Raw genomic sequence first — 22,582 nt, forward strand, 5'->3', positions numbered from 1 at the left:
CTGGAGCTTTTATTTCTCGAATTATGTCGCGTATCTTCGCGTCGATTCGCATCGCGTCGCATCGCAACATTAATATTACATATGTAACACAAAGCTTTGCTTTAACAAAATCTGAAGTAAAACTTCTTTACGCACGCTTAACTTGAGGTGGAAGTGAATGTGTGACGAGAGCGTTACGAAAATTGTGATCGGGTGAGGCGAACGGAAGTTGAGAGGGAGATATAAGTTAGTGAAGATAGAGAGACAATACGTTTCGTATATTACTGTAGGGGCAACTAAAGAAGTTTTACTTCAGTCGTGTGGTCTAAAGCACATTTTTTTTTTGTAATCTGTTGCTTTATTTTCCTGAAATTTTTTAAATATAGTAATAGTAAAATTTTATGTCATATAAGACTTTATTAATTAAAAAATTGCTATAGTTAAGTTTCATATAGTACAAGTTTCATGTTATTTATTTTTATTTTCTTAATTTTCTGTTTTTTTGTCTACTAACAATTTTTTAAATTTTTTGAATTTTATTTTTTTTTTGATTTTTGATTTTACTTTTACTATATTTAATTTTATTTTTTCTTATTGATTTTTTAATTTAATTTCGTTTTGTTTTTTATTCTAAATGTTGTTTTGTTGTACTAACCCAATATGGACTTAAAATCTAGTCTGAAATAAAGTATTATTATTGTTATTCCTATTATTATTAATTGTATAGTCTAAGCCATCGCTTAGTGAAGAATAATGTATGCTCGGTGTCAAGTTGCGGACACATAGGTAAATCTCGTTGTCTTTGTCTGGAGATAAGTGTTTGTCTGGCGGACAGGGACTACTGTCTTACTAGAATATATTAGCTTAGTAGAGATTAGTACATTACGAAACAAGACGATGCTTGGTTAAATTATTGAAACGTGGGATTAGTATTTTTATTTTCTATTCTTACTACTGGTCACTTGACCTAGCTAACTTTATGTTATTATATTTTTAATAGCTGACCCCGCAAACGTTTCTTTGCCATATATATTATTAACCCGCTTAATCCCCCCCTCACCCCCTTATAACTTAGAGGTATGAAAAATAGATGTTGGCCGATTCTCAAACCTAACCGATATGCCCACAAAAATTTTATTAAAATCGGTCGAGCCGTTTCGGAGGAGTTCAATGTTTAACACCATGACACGAGAATTTTATATATTAGACTATACAAATCTTGATGATGAATACAAAAAATTGCCCAATTTAGTGCATTCGTTCAATAGTTATGCGCGTACGTACATTTCTACGTTTTTTTTTTGTAAATATACATTTAACTGGTGGGGTAATGTATGTATTTTATTCTACCGTGTATATAAACATACAACACATACGTTAAAGATAAAAAAAATAAAAAATAATAATTACTTGAACAAACAATCATAAATTTAACTTACCACAAAGATATCTTCAAAAGAAAAAAAAATACTTAATATACTCAATAAAATCTTTTAAGATTGCTTTTTCGTATATTTTAAACCAACAATCAATTCTCAATCAAGAAAACGTCTATTAAGCGAATTCTATCGCTAAACCAATCCTTGAAACAAAGTTAGCTCAATCAATTTAAAACCACGAACCACGGACAAGGAGCCAATTTATCATCTGTTCACCGTAGCGTGGACTAGTGATGTTTCTATATTGATTTTATCGATAGCGTGTAACTGACCAGTCGATAAATTTTCGTTTTTATGGCGATAAAATATTTTCAATAGTTTTCGTGATTAATTTAAGGTTTTGATTTAAAGTATATGTAGTATTTGTAACACATATTGTCGTCATTATTAATAATAATTGTCATACACGGTTGTCTGTTCCTAAGGTTAGCAACTTTATGCTCGTGTTATAAGGTAACAGCCGACTGATAAAGCTACATTTTTTTTGCGATAAATATACATATAAATAATATATATATATTACACTCAGACTCGGGGTGGCAATCGAACCCACAACCCGCAGAGCGGAAATCTGGGCCACTACAAACTGCGCCAATGGGCTAGTCAAAGAAATTTTAAAATTAATGTTCACATAAGATGGGACATATAATGATCCAACAGATAAATATTTCTGATATATTTCTTTCTATATGTCTAAAACGTTATAGAGGATATAATTTACTCTCTTTAAACTAGCCATATACAAATTGCAATAAACATATATTAGTGTTAAAAAACCTATTTAAAAGTAAGTAAGTGTTACAAAATATGACGTCAGTGCAATTTTTTTTTTGTTACATTATTATTTATCGATATCGATGTGTCAGTTCAGTTCCCAACACTACGGAGTGTACAATGTACATACGTTCGCAGAACCCATCGCAAATATATTACGCGGCGATGCTGTTTACAGAGCCACCGGGAGCGACGCGGGTTCGCTCCGGGCCGTGTAACTTATATAAATTCTATTAATTCTCTATTACGTGTGATGGATAATTTGAATATTAATAATTTTCGTAGCTTTCTCTAATAAATTTTTAGGGCTAGTAAGAATTTAATGTATAGGGTTAAAATATATGTCTAGAAAATTAGGATTTTATATAAATTATCCTTTACTTAATTTTACATGGTATATAGTCTAATACAATAGGCTGTATTGCAACAACTTTATGTACCTTAGATAAATAAAAATTCTGTATTTGGACATCGAAATCCAAAGGTTTAGTTTACAAATACTTAATGAATAATTAGACTAGTAATAATGTGTAACTTTATTATTAAGCTTATGTTTGTTCTAGTAAAATAAGACATTCTGTCATAGGCGTAGTTGGCTGTGACCTTACTCACCCCTCCGACGTCTTTAACGCCCCGGGTCTGAGTATGATATCTATAATGTATTAAATAAATACAAATTTCATGATTTAATTTCTAAATATATATATATATATATATATATATATATATATATATATTATAGTATAGTATAGCAATCATTGTGTGATCTTTGTGCGATTCTTTACGCGTACATGCAAACTGTGAATGACCTTGATTCTGAGATTTTACCTGAGCGCTACAATTTGGGGGTTTTCAAGCGTCGAGTGTACTGACACCTTTTCCCTAAAGGCGGCGACGCACTTGCGTCTCCTCTGATGTTGCAGATGTCCACGGGCGACGGTAACATCAGTTGGTAACTGTCTTGATTGAGTAATGGTTCAAAAATTATGTTATAGAGATGAATTCGGTCAGTTTTAAAAAACGGTTTGATAAAATGATTTTTAAATTGATATAAGTTTGTCGAAAAGATTTATAGAATAACTACGCTTGTAACTTGATAGTGGAAAAAAATAATATCAGCCGTATAGGGTGTGTGTATTGTGACAGATGTCAGTGGAACGTCAGCGAGGGCGAGACGGGACTGGGACGTAATCGATAGCCACTAGTATAGTAGTGATGTGCACGAATCGATAATAGTGTCTATACTGAGATTCTATTTCGCGTATATAAAGTGAAACAAATAAAAGTTTTAAAATGGCGCTCAGTAGGATTAACTGTAATATCATAATTCACAATACAACCTCAAGCATCTAAATACAAACGTGATCAATACAAAGGAGAATGCGACTTTTGGGCCAAAATGTAATGAGTAGAGATATTGTTTAAAAAATTGGTCATATTTTTTTATTTTAAAATATAAAATATCACCTCAATTCTGAATCTAGAAGCGGAGAAAATTGAGAAAGATAGTTTTCATCAAATTATTTGGGTATCGATTCCACTATAATCGATTACAGAATTCAAAAAGAAAATGTTTGCACTAGTTAATTAACTCAAGATATTTAGATGCATAATTAAAGCTGTAAACAATAACGTGTATTTAAATAAAGTTACATTAATATCGAAAATATCAATTAATATTTGATAAACCAAAATGATTATCGATTTCGTATCGATTTAAAATAAATCATATTTTTAATGACAGCTTTGACAGCTTACTAACAGTAATACTGTGTCCGTCACTCGTTTAGTGTTTACTGTTTTCCGATGCATTCTGAGTCCATTCCTGATATTTATTTATGGTTTCAAGTGTATATCAATATTTGTAATGTGTTTTCAAACAGTCTTTACTAAGTATAACAAACATTAATGCTACAAGAACTTAGTGATCGGGTTTTTTATAGACATTATAACATAACCTCACTTTTACAAAAAGTCTAATAACTCCACTCTCAGATAGCCAAAATATAGATAATTTTCAGCGAGGGATCGATAACCCTAAATGCATTAATTTATACCATTTTCATTTCATTACATTTTGGCCCAAGAATGTATGGAATCGCATCATTCTCCTTTTTGTCATGAGAGCATCTGAGACCGCCACTACAACAATCCGTACTATAAACGCTGAGACGCGTCGTCTATGTAGAATGTTTAATGGATGCAGTAAACCTTAAGATATATTTATATTTTTATATTTATTTATTTATTCTTAATGTACTCCAAAATACAGACACATATAAAGAAAGATACAATACAAGATGTACAAAGGCTATCTTATCGCTAACTAGCGATTTCTTCCAGATAACCTTAGGGCACTGGACACGATACAGTAGCAGCGGTTAAAAGTGTGCACAAATTAAGAAGGAAAAAATCAATAATAAATAGATAAAAACTATGATATGATAGACTTACATAATTATTAAAGAAAAAAAAAAACATAAAAATAAGTAAATATTTTAGTGTATACTATATAATATACATATACACACACGTATACATACGTACACACATATATACATACACATATAAAAATATATACATATCGCGGGCTTCAAGCCAGAGGGGCGTATTAAAAAAAATGCGTTTTTTTTTATTACGTCAATCATTTCTAAGTTTATCAATACACCACCTCTGTTTTTTTCTTAACTGTAGGTAAATTATTTTAGAAAATATTAATAAAATACTTTTAGGCTTATAACTGAAGTCCGATATTATTTTCATGCCAGAAAGTCGTACCGTGGTCGTAACCACGAATGATGAATTGTGTATCGAACCATAAAGACGTCCGTATATACGATTTGATACGATTATCGATTTTTATATCACCTACCAATATAATGTCGTACCTACAGTATATGTACACCTACCAGTATAAGTTGCATGAATTTCACAATTCATAATGCAGCGACTAAACAAGGTTATTGTTATTTTTGGCCGGAATATGAAGGCAATCGCGGATCGAACGAAGTATCAACGTGTCTCTATAGTTATATTTCAAACCTCTCCAACGTCGATCACCTAATATCATTTTCTGACTGCTGTCCAGGGCAGAATAGAAATTCTGTGCTTGTTGCTATGCTAAATTATATCATAACATCACCTGAAAATGAAATTAGAGTCATTGACTATAAATTCCTTGAACCCGGTCACACCTACATGGAGTGCGACAACATGCACTCGACAATTGAACGAGCTTCTGAGTATGCCAAAATCTACACCCCTGATGACTGGCAAAATGTCATACGACTAGCCCGTAAAGACAAACCATATAATGTTCACGTTATGGAACACACAGATTTTTTGGATTTCAAATCACTGCGAAGTACTATTATTCCAAATGCAATTAAAGCCACTGATGGAACTGTTTTGCAATGGGCTAACGTAAGATGGTTACGATTAAATAAAGATATTCCCCATTCGTTTTATTTCAAATTTGATTACTGGGAAGAATTCAAAGAGGTAAAGTTAAAGGAGAGAGTGACAAGATCGGAACGTAATTCGCATCTTGCAAAACTGTACCCTGGACAAATTTTGTTAAAACAAATAAAACATAGAGATCTGATGGCTATGTGTCAGGATGGGACGATACCCAAGAATCATCACTTCTACTACGAAAAGCTACCTGTTCAGTCTGTATCAGAATCGTTGCCTCAGATTAGGCCTCGTCAAGATGATGACGAATTGGAATTATCTGCAACACGAGCCTCCTATTTAAGACGTCGGTCAGGGAAAAAGAATTAATAAGTACATTTTATAGATGTTTGAACTTCTCTCTTTTTTTATTTATTGGCATTGCAAGCAATTAAAGGGAAAGTACTAAGTGCAACTAAGCTATAATACCCTAGAAATTACGTCATTCGTGTTTTTTATCTTTATAGATTTTTTATAGTAGTTTATGCTATTTAGATAAACTTATTTTCTTTAATACCCACGTTTAATACTGTTCTAAACTTTTAGACTATCATAGATCATTGCAATTCTGGAATGTTGATTAGGACCAAAGAAACAATAATTGTCATTGTAGTACTAGAGTGTTAATTATGCTAAGTTTTTGATTGCATTTAAATGTTTATTTCTTAAACAAGATCCTTTTATAATAATAGTATTTTAAATAATTATGCTAAGATTTTGATTGCTTTTAAAAGTTGATTTGTTAAACAAGTTCCTTTTATAATAATAGTATTTTAAATAATTATGCTAAGATTTTGATTGCTTTTAAAAGTTGATTTGTTAAACAAATTCCTTTTATAATAATAATAATATTTTAAACTATTTTTGTGTCTTCTTTTATTTAACTACCATCGAAATTAACCCTAAATAGTCTTTACGTCTGTCTTAGAATAAAACTAATTTTATAGTTTTGACAAGCCAGATGGACGTGTAATCTTTAAAAATGGTAGAAATACTACATTTAATGAAATAATAAATATTTATTAATGACATTTTACGATACTTGTGCTAAGTTCAGATGTTTTTTTAAATATTTCATTGTATATAAAAGTTTTGTATTATACGTCCATCCGATAAAAGCATTTTCTGAGAAAAAATGACATACGGTTTGCCTAAAACTGTCGAGCCAAATAGAAATAAGTGCAATATTGCAAGTTTTTAAATACTTACAAAAAAATGAGCGTTTCACGTTCTTATGGAAGTACTTTCATAGACACATGTAAATTTTTAGCTAAAGAGATACATTGAAAAAAAAGTTATTAAGTTTTTTTGGTCTCCTGAAAAATAGGGGTATTGCTTATACGCCCCTCTGTCCTGAAGCCCGCGATATATACACACACACACATAAATATATACATATATGTACACATAAAGTAAACTACAAATCGCGACACATATTTATTGTGTTATTAACAACCGCTCTGGTGTAGTGGTGCGTGTAGACGGTTTGCGTGTTCGAATCCCGCTCATGATGGATATTTGTATATTTTTTCCGGTTTAGATGTCTGCCCTTGTGAGTCTCTATACCGAGCTTCGGGGAGCACGTTAAGCCGTCGGTCCCGTTTGCTAACATAAGTACCTGATAGCGATCGTTACTCATAGTAGGGAACATATCCGCCAACCCGCAGTAGAGCAGCGTGGTGGATTAAGTAAGCTCTGATCCTTCTCCTACATGGGGAAAGAGGCCTATGCCCTGCAGTGGGATATTACAGGCTGAATAGTATAGTATAATATTACAGGCTGAATAGTAGAACAGTATGTTGTTCTGATCTAAATGAATCTATCTTTTTGAAAATAAATTCTTAGAACAATAATTGTCGATTATTGCCGATTATTACCGATCATTACTTGCATCACTTGCTCAACAAATACGGGGTTGAAGGGTGGTCAAACCAGATCTGAAACCTATATCAGTACCAAAAGTGAGCGCATTTATATAATAATATCTACACAGAAACACAAAAATAATTATAACTTACTATTAAGGGTTAGGTTTGTGTCATCCGCGTGTCTGTCTGTTACGCCGTGGCTATTGAACCGTGAACGATGGCACGTGATCTATGATGGTGAAGTGATGAACTGTTGGAAATAATTGAAAATTATCGGAAGGGGTTATATTTGAACACGTTGGGAATTATTAAGAATTGGTACCATTATTTATAAATGTTACAAGGATCGAATATATCTATTATGTGGTGAAATGGGTACTAGTTTAATTTTAATATTGGCTAAATTATATTAAACTTTTGATTCATATTGCTTAAAATACAGCTTGGTAGTCCTGGATTTATAAATAGGCCGTATAGGCCGCGGCTTAGGGGCGGCAAAAATTGTATATCTTGTTTCTTTTTTACGCTCTCTTTCTTAATGAGTAATTCATTCGTTTATTTAAATAATAATTTTCCATTTGTAGTAAAGGATTTTATTACAAATGGAAAAATATTATTTTAGAAAGGTATGTATGTACATGGGGTGGCAGAAATAAAGTGGCCTACACTCATAAAAAATATAAATCCGGCACTGCAGCTTGGCGGATTAAAATCCATTTACGTTTTCATACAGTAAAAGGTTCATGACAAAAATCTGGCGGTTTTCATTTATAGATTATAGAAATACTAAATGTAAAAAATAGCTCATACTTAGCTAACTCTAGATGGATGAGCAGATAAAACAATATAAACCCTAGTTCTTCTTTATATGTATACAATATACAACATTATATTATGTTCGTTCTATTTAGATAGGGCACAGCAGGAACAATCCTGTTCAAAATCAGTTTGACTCGGAAAGTAATTCAACCTTACAGAAGATCACATCCGAATAGTACTGCTTTCAAGTGTCGTGTTCCTGTGGTGAATGAGGTGGAAAGTAACTGAGGAGGTTCAGGAAGTGGCTCTGGATGCTTCAGGTGTTGTGGTAGTTCACCGTCAGATTGGCTGTACGGTTGTTTGCAATCTATGTGGTATAAAAAGGGCATCTATACTTATCAGTACAGAGATCTACTAATTATAGGAATATATGTACAATAACTGTTACGTATTCCTTCACACTCTTCTAGTTTCTATACTAATTACTATACCGTCCACGCAGCTAGGCTGTGGAATTCATTGCCGTCATCAATTTGCGCTTGTACGACTATATTTACTTAAAAAAAAAATTAATCTTTCCGTATCATAATTTTAACTATGTGGGTATAATATATATTTATATATTATTATTTTGTATGTCAGCTATATATATTTTTTTCTTTATGTGTATATGTTGTGTATGTATGTATGTATATGTCTATATATGGGTGTTTTTGCGTATATATGTATATATATTTCAATGATTTAATGTTTTCTTATTGTACATCTACCTTACCTTTAATTTATATCTGTAAACGTTCCTTTTTGGGAGTGCTGGAAAAAATCTCTTACAGGGATAAGCACACCCATTATACGTGTTTCCATGACAAATATATTATGTATATAATTTTGCACGTATAAAAATTGTTAAATAAATAAATATACTTAAAAATATACATTTTTAGAATATCGATATATCATATAAACATTAATAACGCACACAATAAAGAAAATAAAACTTCTCAGAGCGAAATAACGAATTGACATAACACTCATAACTTCAAAGTAAACGTCGAAAGTAAATACTTAGTATCCGCGGATGATAATAGAAATCAAACAAGTCGAATCTCTTGGGTTTTCAGCTCCACCGACTTTGATGTCTGTGTTCCAGGGCCGTACCGTGAATAATTGCGGGCCCCCGGGACCCGTGGGTCTGTGGGGCCACTGCGGGGCCTCTGTTTGTTTGTGGGCCGTAATAGATAATAAACAAGATTACGAGTTTATTAGCCGCGGTCGCAGATGTACCGCTAACGATTCTAATGGTTATCGTATGGGGTTCGCATGATTGATCGGTATTTCGTGGATGATGGTTTAATGGGCTTTTTGTGGGGTGGTTTAGTTTTTAATTTTCGTTGTTTTCATGTAATTGGGTCTTGATATATTTGAATTAAGTTTTTATTTTAATATTTATTCGTTTAAAATTTATCGGTTCATTTTGTTATGATTATTTTCATTATTATTAGTTCTACAGTTAGTATGGTTTTTATCATAACAATTGACTAAAACTAATATTACTTACTATATACCGATGTGGAAAGTGACCCGTTAATTCAGTTGGCGGTGATCCTGCTTTAGGGTCATAAGATTGATTCTCGTACTAAGTGTGGGCGTAAAATTCTTGTGTATTAGGTATTTATTAATTAAACAAATAATGAACTATATATTTTTACATATATTCATTGACTGTTAAGTTGCCTATCTTCGAAACACACGACCGTGTTCGGTTGTAAATTTTATTACAAAATTTATCTACATAGATAAAGAAAATTAGTGTGCTTTAGTTCACACGACTGAAGTAAAATTTAGCGTAACTTTCTTTCTTTCTATCTTAATTAACCTATATCGCCTTCTCAACTTCCGTTCACCTCGCCCGATTGCACTATTCGTAACGTCATCGTCACGCATTTACCAACTTACTCCCCAAGTCAACCATGGGTATAGAAGTTTTACTTCATGGAAAAGAAAGATCTCGTTTGAGGAAAATCAAAATCACCACAAATGTAATCGTCTCTTACCGACCGTTGCCTCCCTTACCAAATCTCGCATGCTCAAATCTCACGGAAGAAACAATTGCATCGCGTGACCCGCAGCCGTGACCGGAATACCGAGAGTTTCGGACCTACACGCGTGACTGAAAGGACTTGATTGTTACTGAGGAGAGTTAGAGGTCAATTTTTTACAACCAAATGGAGCTCAAGCGTTGAATCTTAATTATGTCTTACTGGCTGACCTGACAGACTTTGTTTTTTCTTTACTGTAAAATGACCAACACATTAAATAACCAATTTACTCCGCAATTTTCTTTTCTTAATTTTTTTTGTACATAGTATTAGAAACATTTTAAACGAAAATCAGGTGAAATGGTTCAGCGGTTTTTTTTTTTTAGTTTTGCACTTGACACGTTTAGTGTATCACGAAAACGTACAGCATTCTTTGCGCGAAAAAGTTTGATTGTGATTTGGATCCGGTTCGGTTTAATTTTAATATTTTTAGTTGGATGGTAAAACGTAAAATTTAAGCTCGAAAACACTATTATGTATGCAGACTTGCTTAAAAAAAGTAAGTAGTAGCAATGTTTGTGTTATATTTTGGGGTCTGTAAAGAACTCACTATAGGCGGCGCCGCGATCGCTTAAGACCGAAAAAAAAACCATCATATCAAAGATTTCGACCGGACTAGTAAATCGTTCCATAGCTTAATTGGCCAAGAGCGCCGACACGGAGAGTCGGAGGTGCGGGTTCGATCCCCGCTGGAACGGTCGGTGTTTTTGATATGATATTAAAAATGTTTATAGTAGCAATGTTATCAGTACATTCTGGAATTGATTTCGACGCCTAAAGTTTTAAACAAATTATTCATTTAAAATATTTGTACCTTGTACTTTTAGCAGTTTTATACGAGGATAAAATAAGCTCTATTTATTCGATATAAACTTTGTACATATCAAAGATGAATGTTTCGATTGCTTAATACATTTCCCATTACACAAAGTAAATAAGGACACAATGTTTACTTTGAATATGATATTGTCAACAGGAAGCGTTCGGAGAAGGCGGATGGCCGCTAGAATTTCGTGCAGCGGTCGCTAGGCTGCTATCCCAACACGCTCCCAATGAAAAAGAAGCGCCCAGGACAACAGCTTTACGTAAGTAAATTTATCTTGACGACGCGTTGGCGAAACGGTCACAGCACTGGTTTGTGGCTGTTGCGCTGGCGGTTGCTGGTTCGATCCCCGCACATGACAAACATTTGTATTGGCCCTATGTTTGCCGTGGTCTGGGTGTTTGTGCAGTCCTTGTGGGTCTCCCCATCGCGACTCAGAGAGAACGTTAAGCAGTCGGTCCCGGTTGATATCACGTACACCTGATAGCGATCGCTACTCATAGTAGGGAATATATCCGCCAACCCGCATTGGAACACGATGAAAAAGAACTGACTACACAGCAAGGTTGATGTAACCAAGGAGGTTTATCAAGCAGTTTTGATCCTTTACGAATCATTCATACGTCTTTCATACTCAGTTTTTTATGTTATGTGATATCTTTGCCAGTTGCAATGTTCTAACCAATGGGGTAATATCTCAAGGGTGATGGGTATGCTTTTTGCAAAAATCCCTCAAGGGTAATAAAGTCCGGTTCTATTATAGATTTGAAAGTTTAAAGTTAGAATTTTAAATTGATTATTTACGAATGTTTTATTATTTACAGAAGGATACTAAAGTGACTTAGATTTGTAATGTTTTTAATGCATACTATTAGTTTACACTAACATTTGATGTGAACAAATATTGATAGTCTTGTCAACGCTTACAATAGCTCTCCGCTTCTTAGTGTGTTTATAATGTTTTATAACCTAAAGTAGTTCTGGTTGATACAGCTTTCTAATGGCGAAAGAATTATTAAAATCTTTTAAATTATTTCAGTGTAAATCGATCAAAAACCAAACCTCACATTTATTATAACAAAGTACACATCATCATCATCACTTCATCCTATCGCAGTCCACTGCTGCCTGCATAGGCCTGTCGAAGTTGTTGCCAAGTCATGTTTTTAAAAAAGTACATGTTACCTAAAAGGCAGACATTAAGTTGCATACCGTTGCGAAAGACAACTCTGTGTACGAATCTATTTTAAACTTATATTTATTTAAAATTTCAATTTTTGAATTTTGTTATAGATCTGAGCAACCAACGTCTCGATCAGACACTCTCCGAGACCATGGTTTTGGACCTCATCGTCTTGGTCGGATATGTGGTTGTCAACAACCCTCAGTTGCAGGTACGTGTGATGTTACATTAATAACACGCTAAACCACTAAATAATGATAGTCATATTTTTTTTTTTTCTTTTACTTTTGCTTCAGCTAGTTTTATATTACACTTGAACGTAGTTTTGTGTTTGTAAATCAAGAGTTAATTTGAAGATTGATAAAAAAAATGTTTCGCAAAATGACAACTACAAGCTTATTTTACAATTTTTGAAATGTAAAACATACCTATATACATGCATACATACAACTGTTTTTCTTATACTTAGCAATTAATTTTCGTAGATATGGAATCTCTTTTATATGAAATTGGGATAACGGTTTTAGTCTAACACATGTATAAACTAGCTGTGCCAATCGGTTTCACCCACAGGATTTCCGTCCCCATAGGAATGTCGGAATAAAAAGTTGCCTATATGTTATTCTAGATCTCCAGCTATTTACGTGCCAAGTTTGATTAAAATCGATCTAGTAGTTTTTGCGTGAAACAATAACAAACATACATACAAACATCTTTAATACAAATATTTGTACAATTTATACAAAAATGAGAATATCCGTACATCTACAACTTAAATAATTATATCATCTCCTTTGCCCTAAGGTTGCCTGAAAGTATTGCTTTCTAGCAATAAGGCCGCCTTTTGTACATTTTTCTTGCTTATTCATTTTATTTTTTGCTTGGTGTCCAATAAAGTGTTATTATTATTTTTATCCGACTCGTACGGGTATCAGCCGCCCGATGCCCTTTAAAAATTTCAACTTTACCAGCACGATCTACAAGTAAATAACAACGATGTTTTAATTATAATGTACACGTGAGGAGACAGGTGCGGCCCGCATGAGAAAAAGCGGTCAAGACGAACGGACTAAACAGTTTTACGCGTGATCGGCGGCTAAGATATCGCATTTATAGGGAAAAATATAATTAGTGTATGATGGCTCTGTTTTAATTATGTCGTACTCCCTCTGTTATAATTAGTTGACCATAGTTGACGTTAATTGAAAATGGATGTTCACAAGAACTTGCAGTAGTTTTATTAATTAAACGTTGAAACTTTTTTAAATCAATTAGTCTACTATCAAGTCAGATAAAATTTTCTAATTATCTTGATGTCGCAATTTTCAATTAAATATATATTATTTTTATTAATTAAAAGTGTTTTTTTTTACAAAATAAATTCTATTATCAGCTCGGTAAAGATCGATTAAGTTTTGGATCTCCTACTATAATATTTAACTGTTGCAAGCAACATCGATCGCATGAAATTCTTTTGATAATAATAAATACTCTTTCATAGAAATCGTGCATTTTTTGGGATAAAAAGTAGCCTATGTCATTCTTTGATATTAGGCTACTGCTATAGAATTAAATGAAATGAAAATAATTGTTTTACCATACTTAACGAACGTAAAAATATATCTCTTACAAAAAAAAAAAAAAAAACTCGACAATAAAGCTAGCTAAAATATCAACCAATAAAATAAAAATTTACATCGTAACATTAAGTACATTACAAAGTTAGGTAACATACGTAGTGCTATCCAGCAACCTTAACAATGGAACAATGATATCAATTTCTTAATAGAAAGTACCATCGTGAATAGCACAAGGAATTTTTTCAACCAGACTAAAAAGTAAATTAATTGTTTGTCGAATTTCGTCTAAATCCGTAAGATTGTAAAGTTTTAGATAACTTTTACAAGTTGTGTCAGGTAAATAATCCTTCAAAGAGATCTTGGTACATTAAATATTTATTAAATAACTATTTTTTCTTATTGCCCTTGCGAATTCAATTGAAATTTTTCGTATGTTACATTTAAGAAAAAGTGTTAACAATTTTGTATCTGTAAAGAAAAAAAAATAACGAACAAGAGGCAAAGTTAATTTAAACATTAAATATACATAAAGACGAGTTCCCACGGACACAGGTGTTGGCGTTGCTCAAGGAAGCAAATTGGGACCGTTATTGTTCCTAGTGCATTAGAGCCGGGGGACTGACCATTTGAATGAATAATTGATGTACTACCACTCGAGTTTAATGTTATATCCGTACGAACACATGGGTTACGGTAATGAAGAAGTTGTTTTAGTTAAATTGTTCGTGACGAAAATTTGTCACTGCGATTAGCTGTTTAAGTATACATAGGCGTACTTTGCGTTTTGATTTTTTTGTAGCTATTGCTTGATGCTAATGGTTAGGTTGTATTTATGACCGTAATTGGTGCGACATTACTGATGAAGCTGTGTTTGGGAATTCAATTCACATTTTGAGCGGATATTTGTTTTTAATCGGATTTGGTTGGGAGGCCGGTAACTCACAACATAAATAAGTATAAATAAAATTGTAAGAAACATTTTAATGGTCTTTATATACGCTTATTACCTACGGGAATCGTATCCACCCCCGCTAGCGTGTCAACCAGTTGCTGTGATTGCTGCGCCAAGGCCTTATTTAGTTTTAGTATTATTTGTAAATAAATATTTTCAATATAAAAAGTAATTTACAAACAACATTACGACAGTAAACGTTACTCCAATGCAAGACCATTGTCGTGCATAGTTCCGGGAATTCCACTAACGCCGACGGTTACAAGTACTATTCCGTTCGAATGGGCTGGTGATTGTAACAATACTTGTATTGTGTTTACATGAAACCACACGATGCTGTAATAAAATAATTAATCATTGTTTTCAATCGTTATAAAGATAAAAGCATCTCTTACAATTAGTCATTAGTAAATTTTACTGAACACGACGAGAACATTAATTTTATTGTACGTTAAGATACGTCTGTCGTTACGGCGTTTTGTTGGACGCGGTGATGTACGCTAATAGATGTTTTAATGGTTTCGGTTATCGAGACTTGAAAGTATGGTAGTTTTAAAATTTTAGGTCGCTAAAGAAATTGTAAGGATTTTTTTTTTGATAATTGTGGAATTTTTGGATCTTGCTTTTACGTCTTGCGTAAAAAAAGATATAGGTTATCTTTTTTTCTATTTCTTGTGTTTGTGGTTTGAAGATGAATGTAGGACTCAAAGCTAGCTGTGGAATTGTGTTAAAAACCTTATATTTGCTGTATCATTGATAAATATTGTGAAAAAAAGAGATAATCAACAGAATTGAATATTATAAATTATATTAATTTTTTTTTGTGTATTTATTTTTACAAAAGATCGACGATATCTAGTAATTGTTTTACTACAAAAGAATAATTAGTTACACACTATACAAATAATTAATTGGATTAATTGTAATTGTAATATATTTTACTTTTATTGTTTTTTTTTTTTAATATATTTACATACATATACATACATATAAGTGTGTGTTATTTCAGTGTAAATGTGCCTATCTGACAACAAACTAACCTTATTCACCCTTTTCCTGAAACAACAGTAAGCGTGTAGCAGGAAAAACAATATGGAATTTGACAGAAAAATTTCTTTCTAGGAAACAATATGCGACGGTTGGAGTGTGATAAAAGCACTCTGCACGCTACCAGCTAACTGGCTGGTGTCAGAATCTAGGAGCCACGCGCTGTTGCCAACATTGATTGCGTTGTCGGAGAGACCTGCGTCTGCCGCAGCGATTGCGTCTGAACTTAGCATGAAAGTGAGTACTTTGTTAGCTAGTCTTTACAGCCCATGTTGTTAGTTGATTGTTTTTATGAACTATATTGCGTTGATATTTGTGCTATTTTTTGAGTTTTTAAGAATTATTTTTTTTTTCTTTCTAAAAAAATCTGTATTTCTATTTATTTTTTTCTTTCTAAAAAATCTGTATTTCTATTTATTTTTTTCTTTCTTAAAAAATCTGTATTTCTATTTATTTTTTTCTTTCAAAAAAAAAATCTGTATTTCTAATTATATTTTTCTTTCTTAAAAAAATCTGTATTTCTATTTATTTTTTTCTTTCTAAAAAAATCTGTATTTTCTGTCCTAAAAATTTCTGTATTTGACGATATTTTTTTTAAATAATTTTTTTTTTAATTGATGTTGATTTGTTCGTTTCGAAGCGAAATTCGGTGTTTATATTCATAATTATCACACTACGCTATAGCCTGTAATATACCACTGCTGGGTTCAGGCCTCTTTCCGCACGTAGAAGGATCACACAGTACCTGATTTATATTTGAATACATACATTTATTTAACGTGTTTGTAAACGATTCTTATATTTTTGGTATATTTGAACTAATAATAAGTAATTTAAATAATAAACAATATTAGTACTTGGTGTTCATTCAATTGTTGCTAAGAAAAATATTTTGAAACTTTAGTTTTTTTTTTTTCAGTTTCATATAGTTCATATGTTTGATAACCGTTTAATATACTTTGTATTGTTGATATTATTTCAATAGACGATTTATATTTAATAGATGCTCGAAGAATTCTACGAGAGTCCAGAAGCTCAGAAAATAAAACTGATTCAAGTCATCAAACAGGGAAGAGCGAAGAAGGGACCGGGGAAGAAGTAAACACTACACGTAAAAAACCAAAAGATTATAAAGAAAATGAAACTAAAACCGAATTTACGACTAATTCCAATGACGATGAAACACTTAACTCTAATGATTAATAATCTACTGAAACTAAAAATTATGATTTTGGGCCTACGGTTAACAATGATGATTGAATTAATGATTCAAATATAAAAAAATATTTTTGACATTTAAATTAATTATGTAATTATGATGTAACAATCGGACATGACAAATGTAGCTGTGGAATTATATTAAAAAATTGCGTTTCTAAAGACCTCGACAATGTATGTTTAGTTATTAATATTATTGGCTATGTGTTGGCAGTGGCGTGCACAAACTCGCCACATTTACGCCACTGTTATACAATGTAGGGTACTTATTTATTAAAACGAACTAATTTATTGTTTTTATTTTTAACAAAATATGTTTACGTTGTTTGGAACGAAGCAGCTTGGAAAATTAAAGAGTTAAAAAATGACTTGTGACTAAAGTATCAAGTGATACTGCGACCGGACTTTACGACAACTTCGGTAAAATAATATAATTAAAATACTTGCTGTATTTATTTATTCGTAAATGTTTCAAGTTTTCTTCGTACAAAGTATAAATCATTTGTTACTAGTCCCTTATTTTGTCGTTGTGACTCTAAATTGCTTTACTATAATTATATCAAAAATTATTTCGATTTTATTTTTCTTTTTTGTTTCTCTATTTAAAATTATCAATTTAGGTTTACCCTTGTAGTTGGTGTTTTAGGTTCGCAATTTCTTGTATGTGTAATAAATTGCGTACAGGCTTAATCATTTGTCGTAACTTGCAAATAAAATCGAATTAAAAAAAAAAAACAAAAAAAGCAAAACTTAAGTGTCTATTATTAAATGTGAAATTTAGTAGCTCGCTTTCAAAATAAAACAGCGCTTAGTTCATAGTTGTTGTGATAGAATGATCTTACTATCGATGTTACGTGTTGTATCAAAAAAAAAAAAAATATATCAAATATTTATCAAAAAAAAAAAAAAAAAAATCTTGGTGGAAAAATAAATTTAACCTAAAAAAATAATCTTTGAAACATGTTGTATAACGTTACTTTGTAATGTAGTCGTGTTTTACGATTTTTGATGTCTCTATACATATTTTTCTATGGATGTAAACGAATTGCAGAAAAAAATAATACGGAACCACTATAACCGGTTACGTGTTTATTTACTTTCAAAGTAGACATTCAGACTTTACTGACTTTTATTGATATATTCGCACAATATATTTGTGAAACTAAATGTGAATACTATTTTTTATCCTGAATTTAAAATATAAAAATAGTTAAACATCTTTATTTTGTTTAATAGTATTATATATATTTATTATATGCGATTCAATGTGTTCTTCGATTAGTATTTTGTTTTACGCAGAGCAGTCTGTTAAATTAGTGTGTGTAAGGCGGGCGGGGAGTAAGGGGACGGAGCTACTTACTAGAGGTGTGTGGATACATCTTCTTCAATGTGTAGGTGAAAAGAACTATTGCTTTCAATTTTCCTATTTTTATACCGTCTTTTTGTTATTTTTGAAGAAATTACACATTGTTGTTAACTTAATTGTACTTACTAAAAGTTCCAAATTATTATATAAATATCAAGTCGATTGTTAGTTTCCATTTGATCCTTATTTATATTATTCTATTCTTAATTTACAATCAGTATTCTTATACTATTTATATTTGGTGCCATTATCGACAACCTACAGTAAGAATGAGAAGATAGATGTATCGAACAAAAGGTGTGCTAGAAGTGTGCCTTGCGGGACACCTAAGGTATAAAGATAGATAAAAAAAGGGAACTGTTAGATAGTAAATTATAGGAACGCTGTGATAGAAGGGAGGGAGGGGCATAGATTGGAATAGATCTTTTTTGTAAAACGAACCAATTTTTTTTTAATATATACTGATGATGCACACGATCAAATGCCTCAGTAAGTGCCGAGATGGTTTTTCGTTCGATTTTCCGTATATCAGTTTGTGATAAGCTTTTAATTTAAACTGTGATTTACATTTATTAGTTACGCTACGATATCGATGTATAGATGTTTTTCGTTAGCTTTAGCATGGTGTCGTAATGAATGTATTGGATCTGTGATTTCTTTCCTTTAGCGTTTAATAACTTTCGCGTGTAACATTTCATTGTCTATTTTTGTGTAAGCGATAAATAAACATTTGTGTAACAATAAAAGTTTGTTTTATTTATTTACATAATTTACTTTTTCACATACATTGGAGAGATCTTTCTAGCTATTTTAGCTCAAAATAAGACTACCTTATTCATCGTATTACTGCTTTCTATAAATATAAAACTTGTATAGAACTAGTAGTCACATTGAGTCAAGTATTGTTTGCCTATATCAAAAATACAAACGTTTAACAATTTTGTTGGCAAACCCTATTGATAAATATATTGTTCACCTTAGGCTTATAAAAGCATTCGTCAAGACAGTTAGTTCGTAAAGCTTGTGCAGGTTTAGCTGAGAAAAGTGGGTTAAAATTTATAAAGTTGCTGTAAGCAAACCCAACGACTCCTTTAAAAGTAAATAATAAACTACTTATTGCTATATCTTCTATTCAAATAAATAAAATTGGAGTGTCTCTTTGTAATATTAAAATAACCGCTTTTTACTAAATGCATATGGATGTAAGACACGGTACATATACCAAAATATTTTTTTTTATAATTTTTGTCTGTCTGTCTGTTTGTTCCGGCCAATCTGAAACGGCTGGACCGATTTTGACGTAATTTTCACTGGCAGATAGCTGATGTAATAAGGAGTAACCTATGCTACTTTTATTTTATAATTTTTATTTTATAACTCTGCGAACTAAACAATAATTATTTATTTAGTTAAATTCCACGCGGATGAAGTCGCGGGCACAGCTAGTTTTTTTATACATTCGTAATCTTATAAAGCGTCATGTCGTATCATTATCCAGAGCTTTTTATCTAATTTTTAAATAATGGTTGTAAATAATTAAATTTTGTTCATGAGATTCTGTTATAGATGCGTATACCTAGCTCCACGGTTAAGAATCTCGGTTTCTAAGCCTGTCTTTTTACCAGGTATTAACAATGACATTGAAAATTCATGCGAATGAAAGCATGAGGCACAATGATTTACCAATGTTAGAGTGATTTATGTAGACATTAATACGTCTTCATTCAACGAAATAAATTGAAACTAAATTTTATTAAAATTGACACGAACACTTTTCTTAACCGCTGTCATCAAAATAACCGTAAAACACAAGATGAAAGGCGACGTATAAAGTAAGTTAGTTCTTTGGTATCCGAATTACTTCGACATAAATATAAACAAAATAAATTTAATTCACCCATAGTGTTTTAAGTTTTAGAATTTAAAAAAAGTACCGTAATTATATAATTTATGTTTTTCACGGTAAAATCTATCTTAATCATTTATTAAAATTTTCTACAATATATATAAATACAAAATGGTTTCTTGATTATAAAAAGTAGTAAAAAACATGTCGCAAGGGGGGTACTGGGTGGTAACTTGCGTTACTGGGTACCCCGCTAAAACGAAACTACGTTGTAAATATCTCGTGGTATATACTTATAAAGGACTAGCTTCTGCACGCGACTTCGTCCGCGTGGACTCCGTTCCTATTGGTTTTAGCGAGATGATATAGCCTATAGCCTTCCTCGATAAATGGACTATCTAACACTGAAAGAATTTTTCAAATCGAACCAGTAGTTCTTGAGGTTAGCGCGTTCAAACAAATAAACAAACAAACTCTCCAGCTTTATAATATTAGTATAGATATATTTTTAGAAGAAGTTATGTTTTTCAATATCACAAGAAAAATATAATAGAGATTTAATACAAAATATGTAATCTTTTGAAAAATAATACAAACTGCAATGTCAACGCTAAAAAACGACTTATTTGATTCCATTTTAGTATTTGTAACATAATTCAAATATCCACTATTTTTACGGTCTAAAAATTATATCGAGATTGTAATCTCGACCGCACCGATTATCTTCGCGTCATTGGCGCAATCATCCTTACTGTTTTAACATTATTAAAAGCCATCAATTCAAACGAATGAAAGAATAGTAAATATAAAATTATATATATATTATAATCCAGTTAGAACTTTATTGATAAGGCATACCTTTGTAGGTCTGAAAGGGTTCTATTAAGTCCTCAGTGCTTGTCAACTATTAGGCTGTTGATTCTGATACGACATAAATTATAGCACGGTAATGCGAGATGAAAGGAGAGACGAGAAGTCATTGGGTCACCGATACAATTTAAACGATGGTATGAGCTCGAGATGATATTACGCGGCTGAGTGGCGGTGTCGCTTTGATCAGACAAATTTACGCGCTGACGCTAAGTGCCGTTAGAAATATGGCGACGACGCGGAGTATACAGTGTGCTTTAACATACGGTAAAGTTGTGAGGGTTGTTTATGATTAAATGAAAATGCTATTTTACTTGTTATCTAGCTGACCTGATAGCCTTTTTCTGTCTTCCAAGTCAAACGCGTAAAGTAGAAATAATCGTTTCATTTTTTTTTAAATTTTCGTTTCCCAAAGACTCTTCTTAAAAGTATTAGAAAATGAAAATAAAAAAGTCTAGAATATTGGTCCGTTAATTTTTGTGTTTGCGGTTTAGAAAAAAAATTTGGGATTAACTTTTATTTCTATAGATTTATTTACGTAAAGGATGATCTGTGTATACACAAAAACGATTAGACTTAAAAGAATCTATTGGAAAGTATTAAAATATTCTCCAACAGATTATTTCAAGTCTAATCGTTTCTCTTATTATAAAAAATACAGCGTTATTGTGACAAACATTATAATTAAGACATAAAAATTTTAAAATGAAAAAAAAATGTGAAATTTCATAGTTTAGGTTACTTAAATAACTGTACGGTATACTCTTAACACAGTATTACAAAAAATTAAGATAAATACATTAACACAGTATCACAAAAATTCAATATAAATACATTAATTTGTAAATGAACTTCGAACAGCTGTATAAGAATCTCTACGGAAGCAAGAGCTAAGTGCAAGCGGAACTTAATGCTCCACACTCGAATATTGTATTTATACTCCACTTAGTTTATAATTTATACGTCTGTCTGTCCCTACTTCATGTTAGGACGACATTCCATTAATTTTTTTACAAGTCTCAGACAAAAATTGATCACATTTTACATTTTACGCTTAAAAAAACTTTTCAATAAAAAATGGTTCATATTTCAAATGACAACTTTATTGGGTTATTTGGGGGCACGGTAGTGCCCCCGCCAAGACGAATCAAAAAAAAAAAAACGAAAAGCACTACCTATCTTTTCTCGAAGCGCTTCGTCGTTTTTTTGAACCCTCATAACTTGGGTTTGGATTATACCAGATAAACAAAATTCTGGGGATATGATGTCAATAGCGGACTTATTAAACATATAAAGATTCAATTGCATAGCGCTTATACTTTAGAT

At 31.8% G+C, this 22,582-nt stretch overlaps 1 protein-coding gene across 1 annotated transcript in view; it reads left to right on the forward strand.

Moving 5' to 3' along the window:
• Positions 1-19,286, forward strand: part of LOC123664632 (golgin subfamily A member 4) — a 95,257-nt gene extending 75,971 nt beyond the window's left edge. Inside the window, exons 18-21 of the mRNA XM_045599150.1 lie at positions 11,348-11,456; positions 12,488-12,588; positions 16,032-16,193; positions 16,960-19,286. Coding sequence (XP_045455106.1) covers positions 11,348-11,456; positions 12,488-12,588; positions 16,032-16,193; positions 16,960-17,058 — 471 coding nt within the window. The 3' untranslated portion in view covers positions 17,059-19,286. The remainder of the gene's footprint in view (positions 1-11,347; positions 11,457-12,487; positions 12,589-16,031; positions 16,194-16,959) is intronic.
• Positions 19,287-22,582: the final 3,296 nt, after the last annotated feature.

This window comes from Melitaea cinxia, chromosome 22 (genome assembly GCF_905220565.1).
Source record: "Melitaea cinxia chromosome 22, ilMelCinx1.1, whole genome shotgun sequence".
NCBI lineage: Eukaryota > Metazoa > Arthropoda > Insecta > Lepidoptera > Nymphalidae > Melitaea > Melitaea cinxia.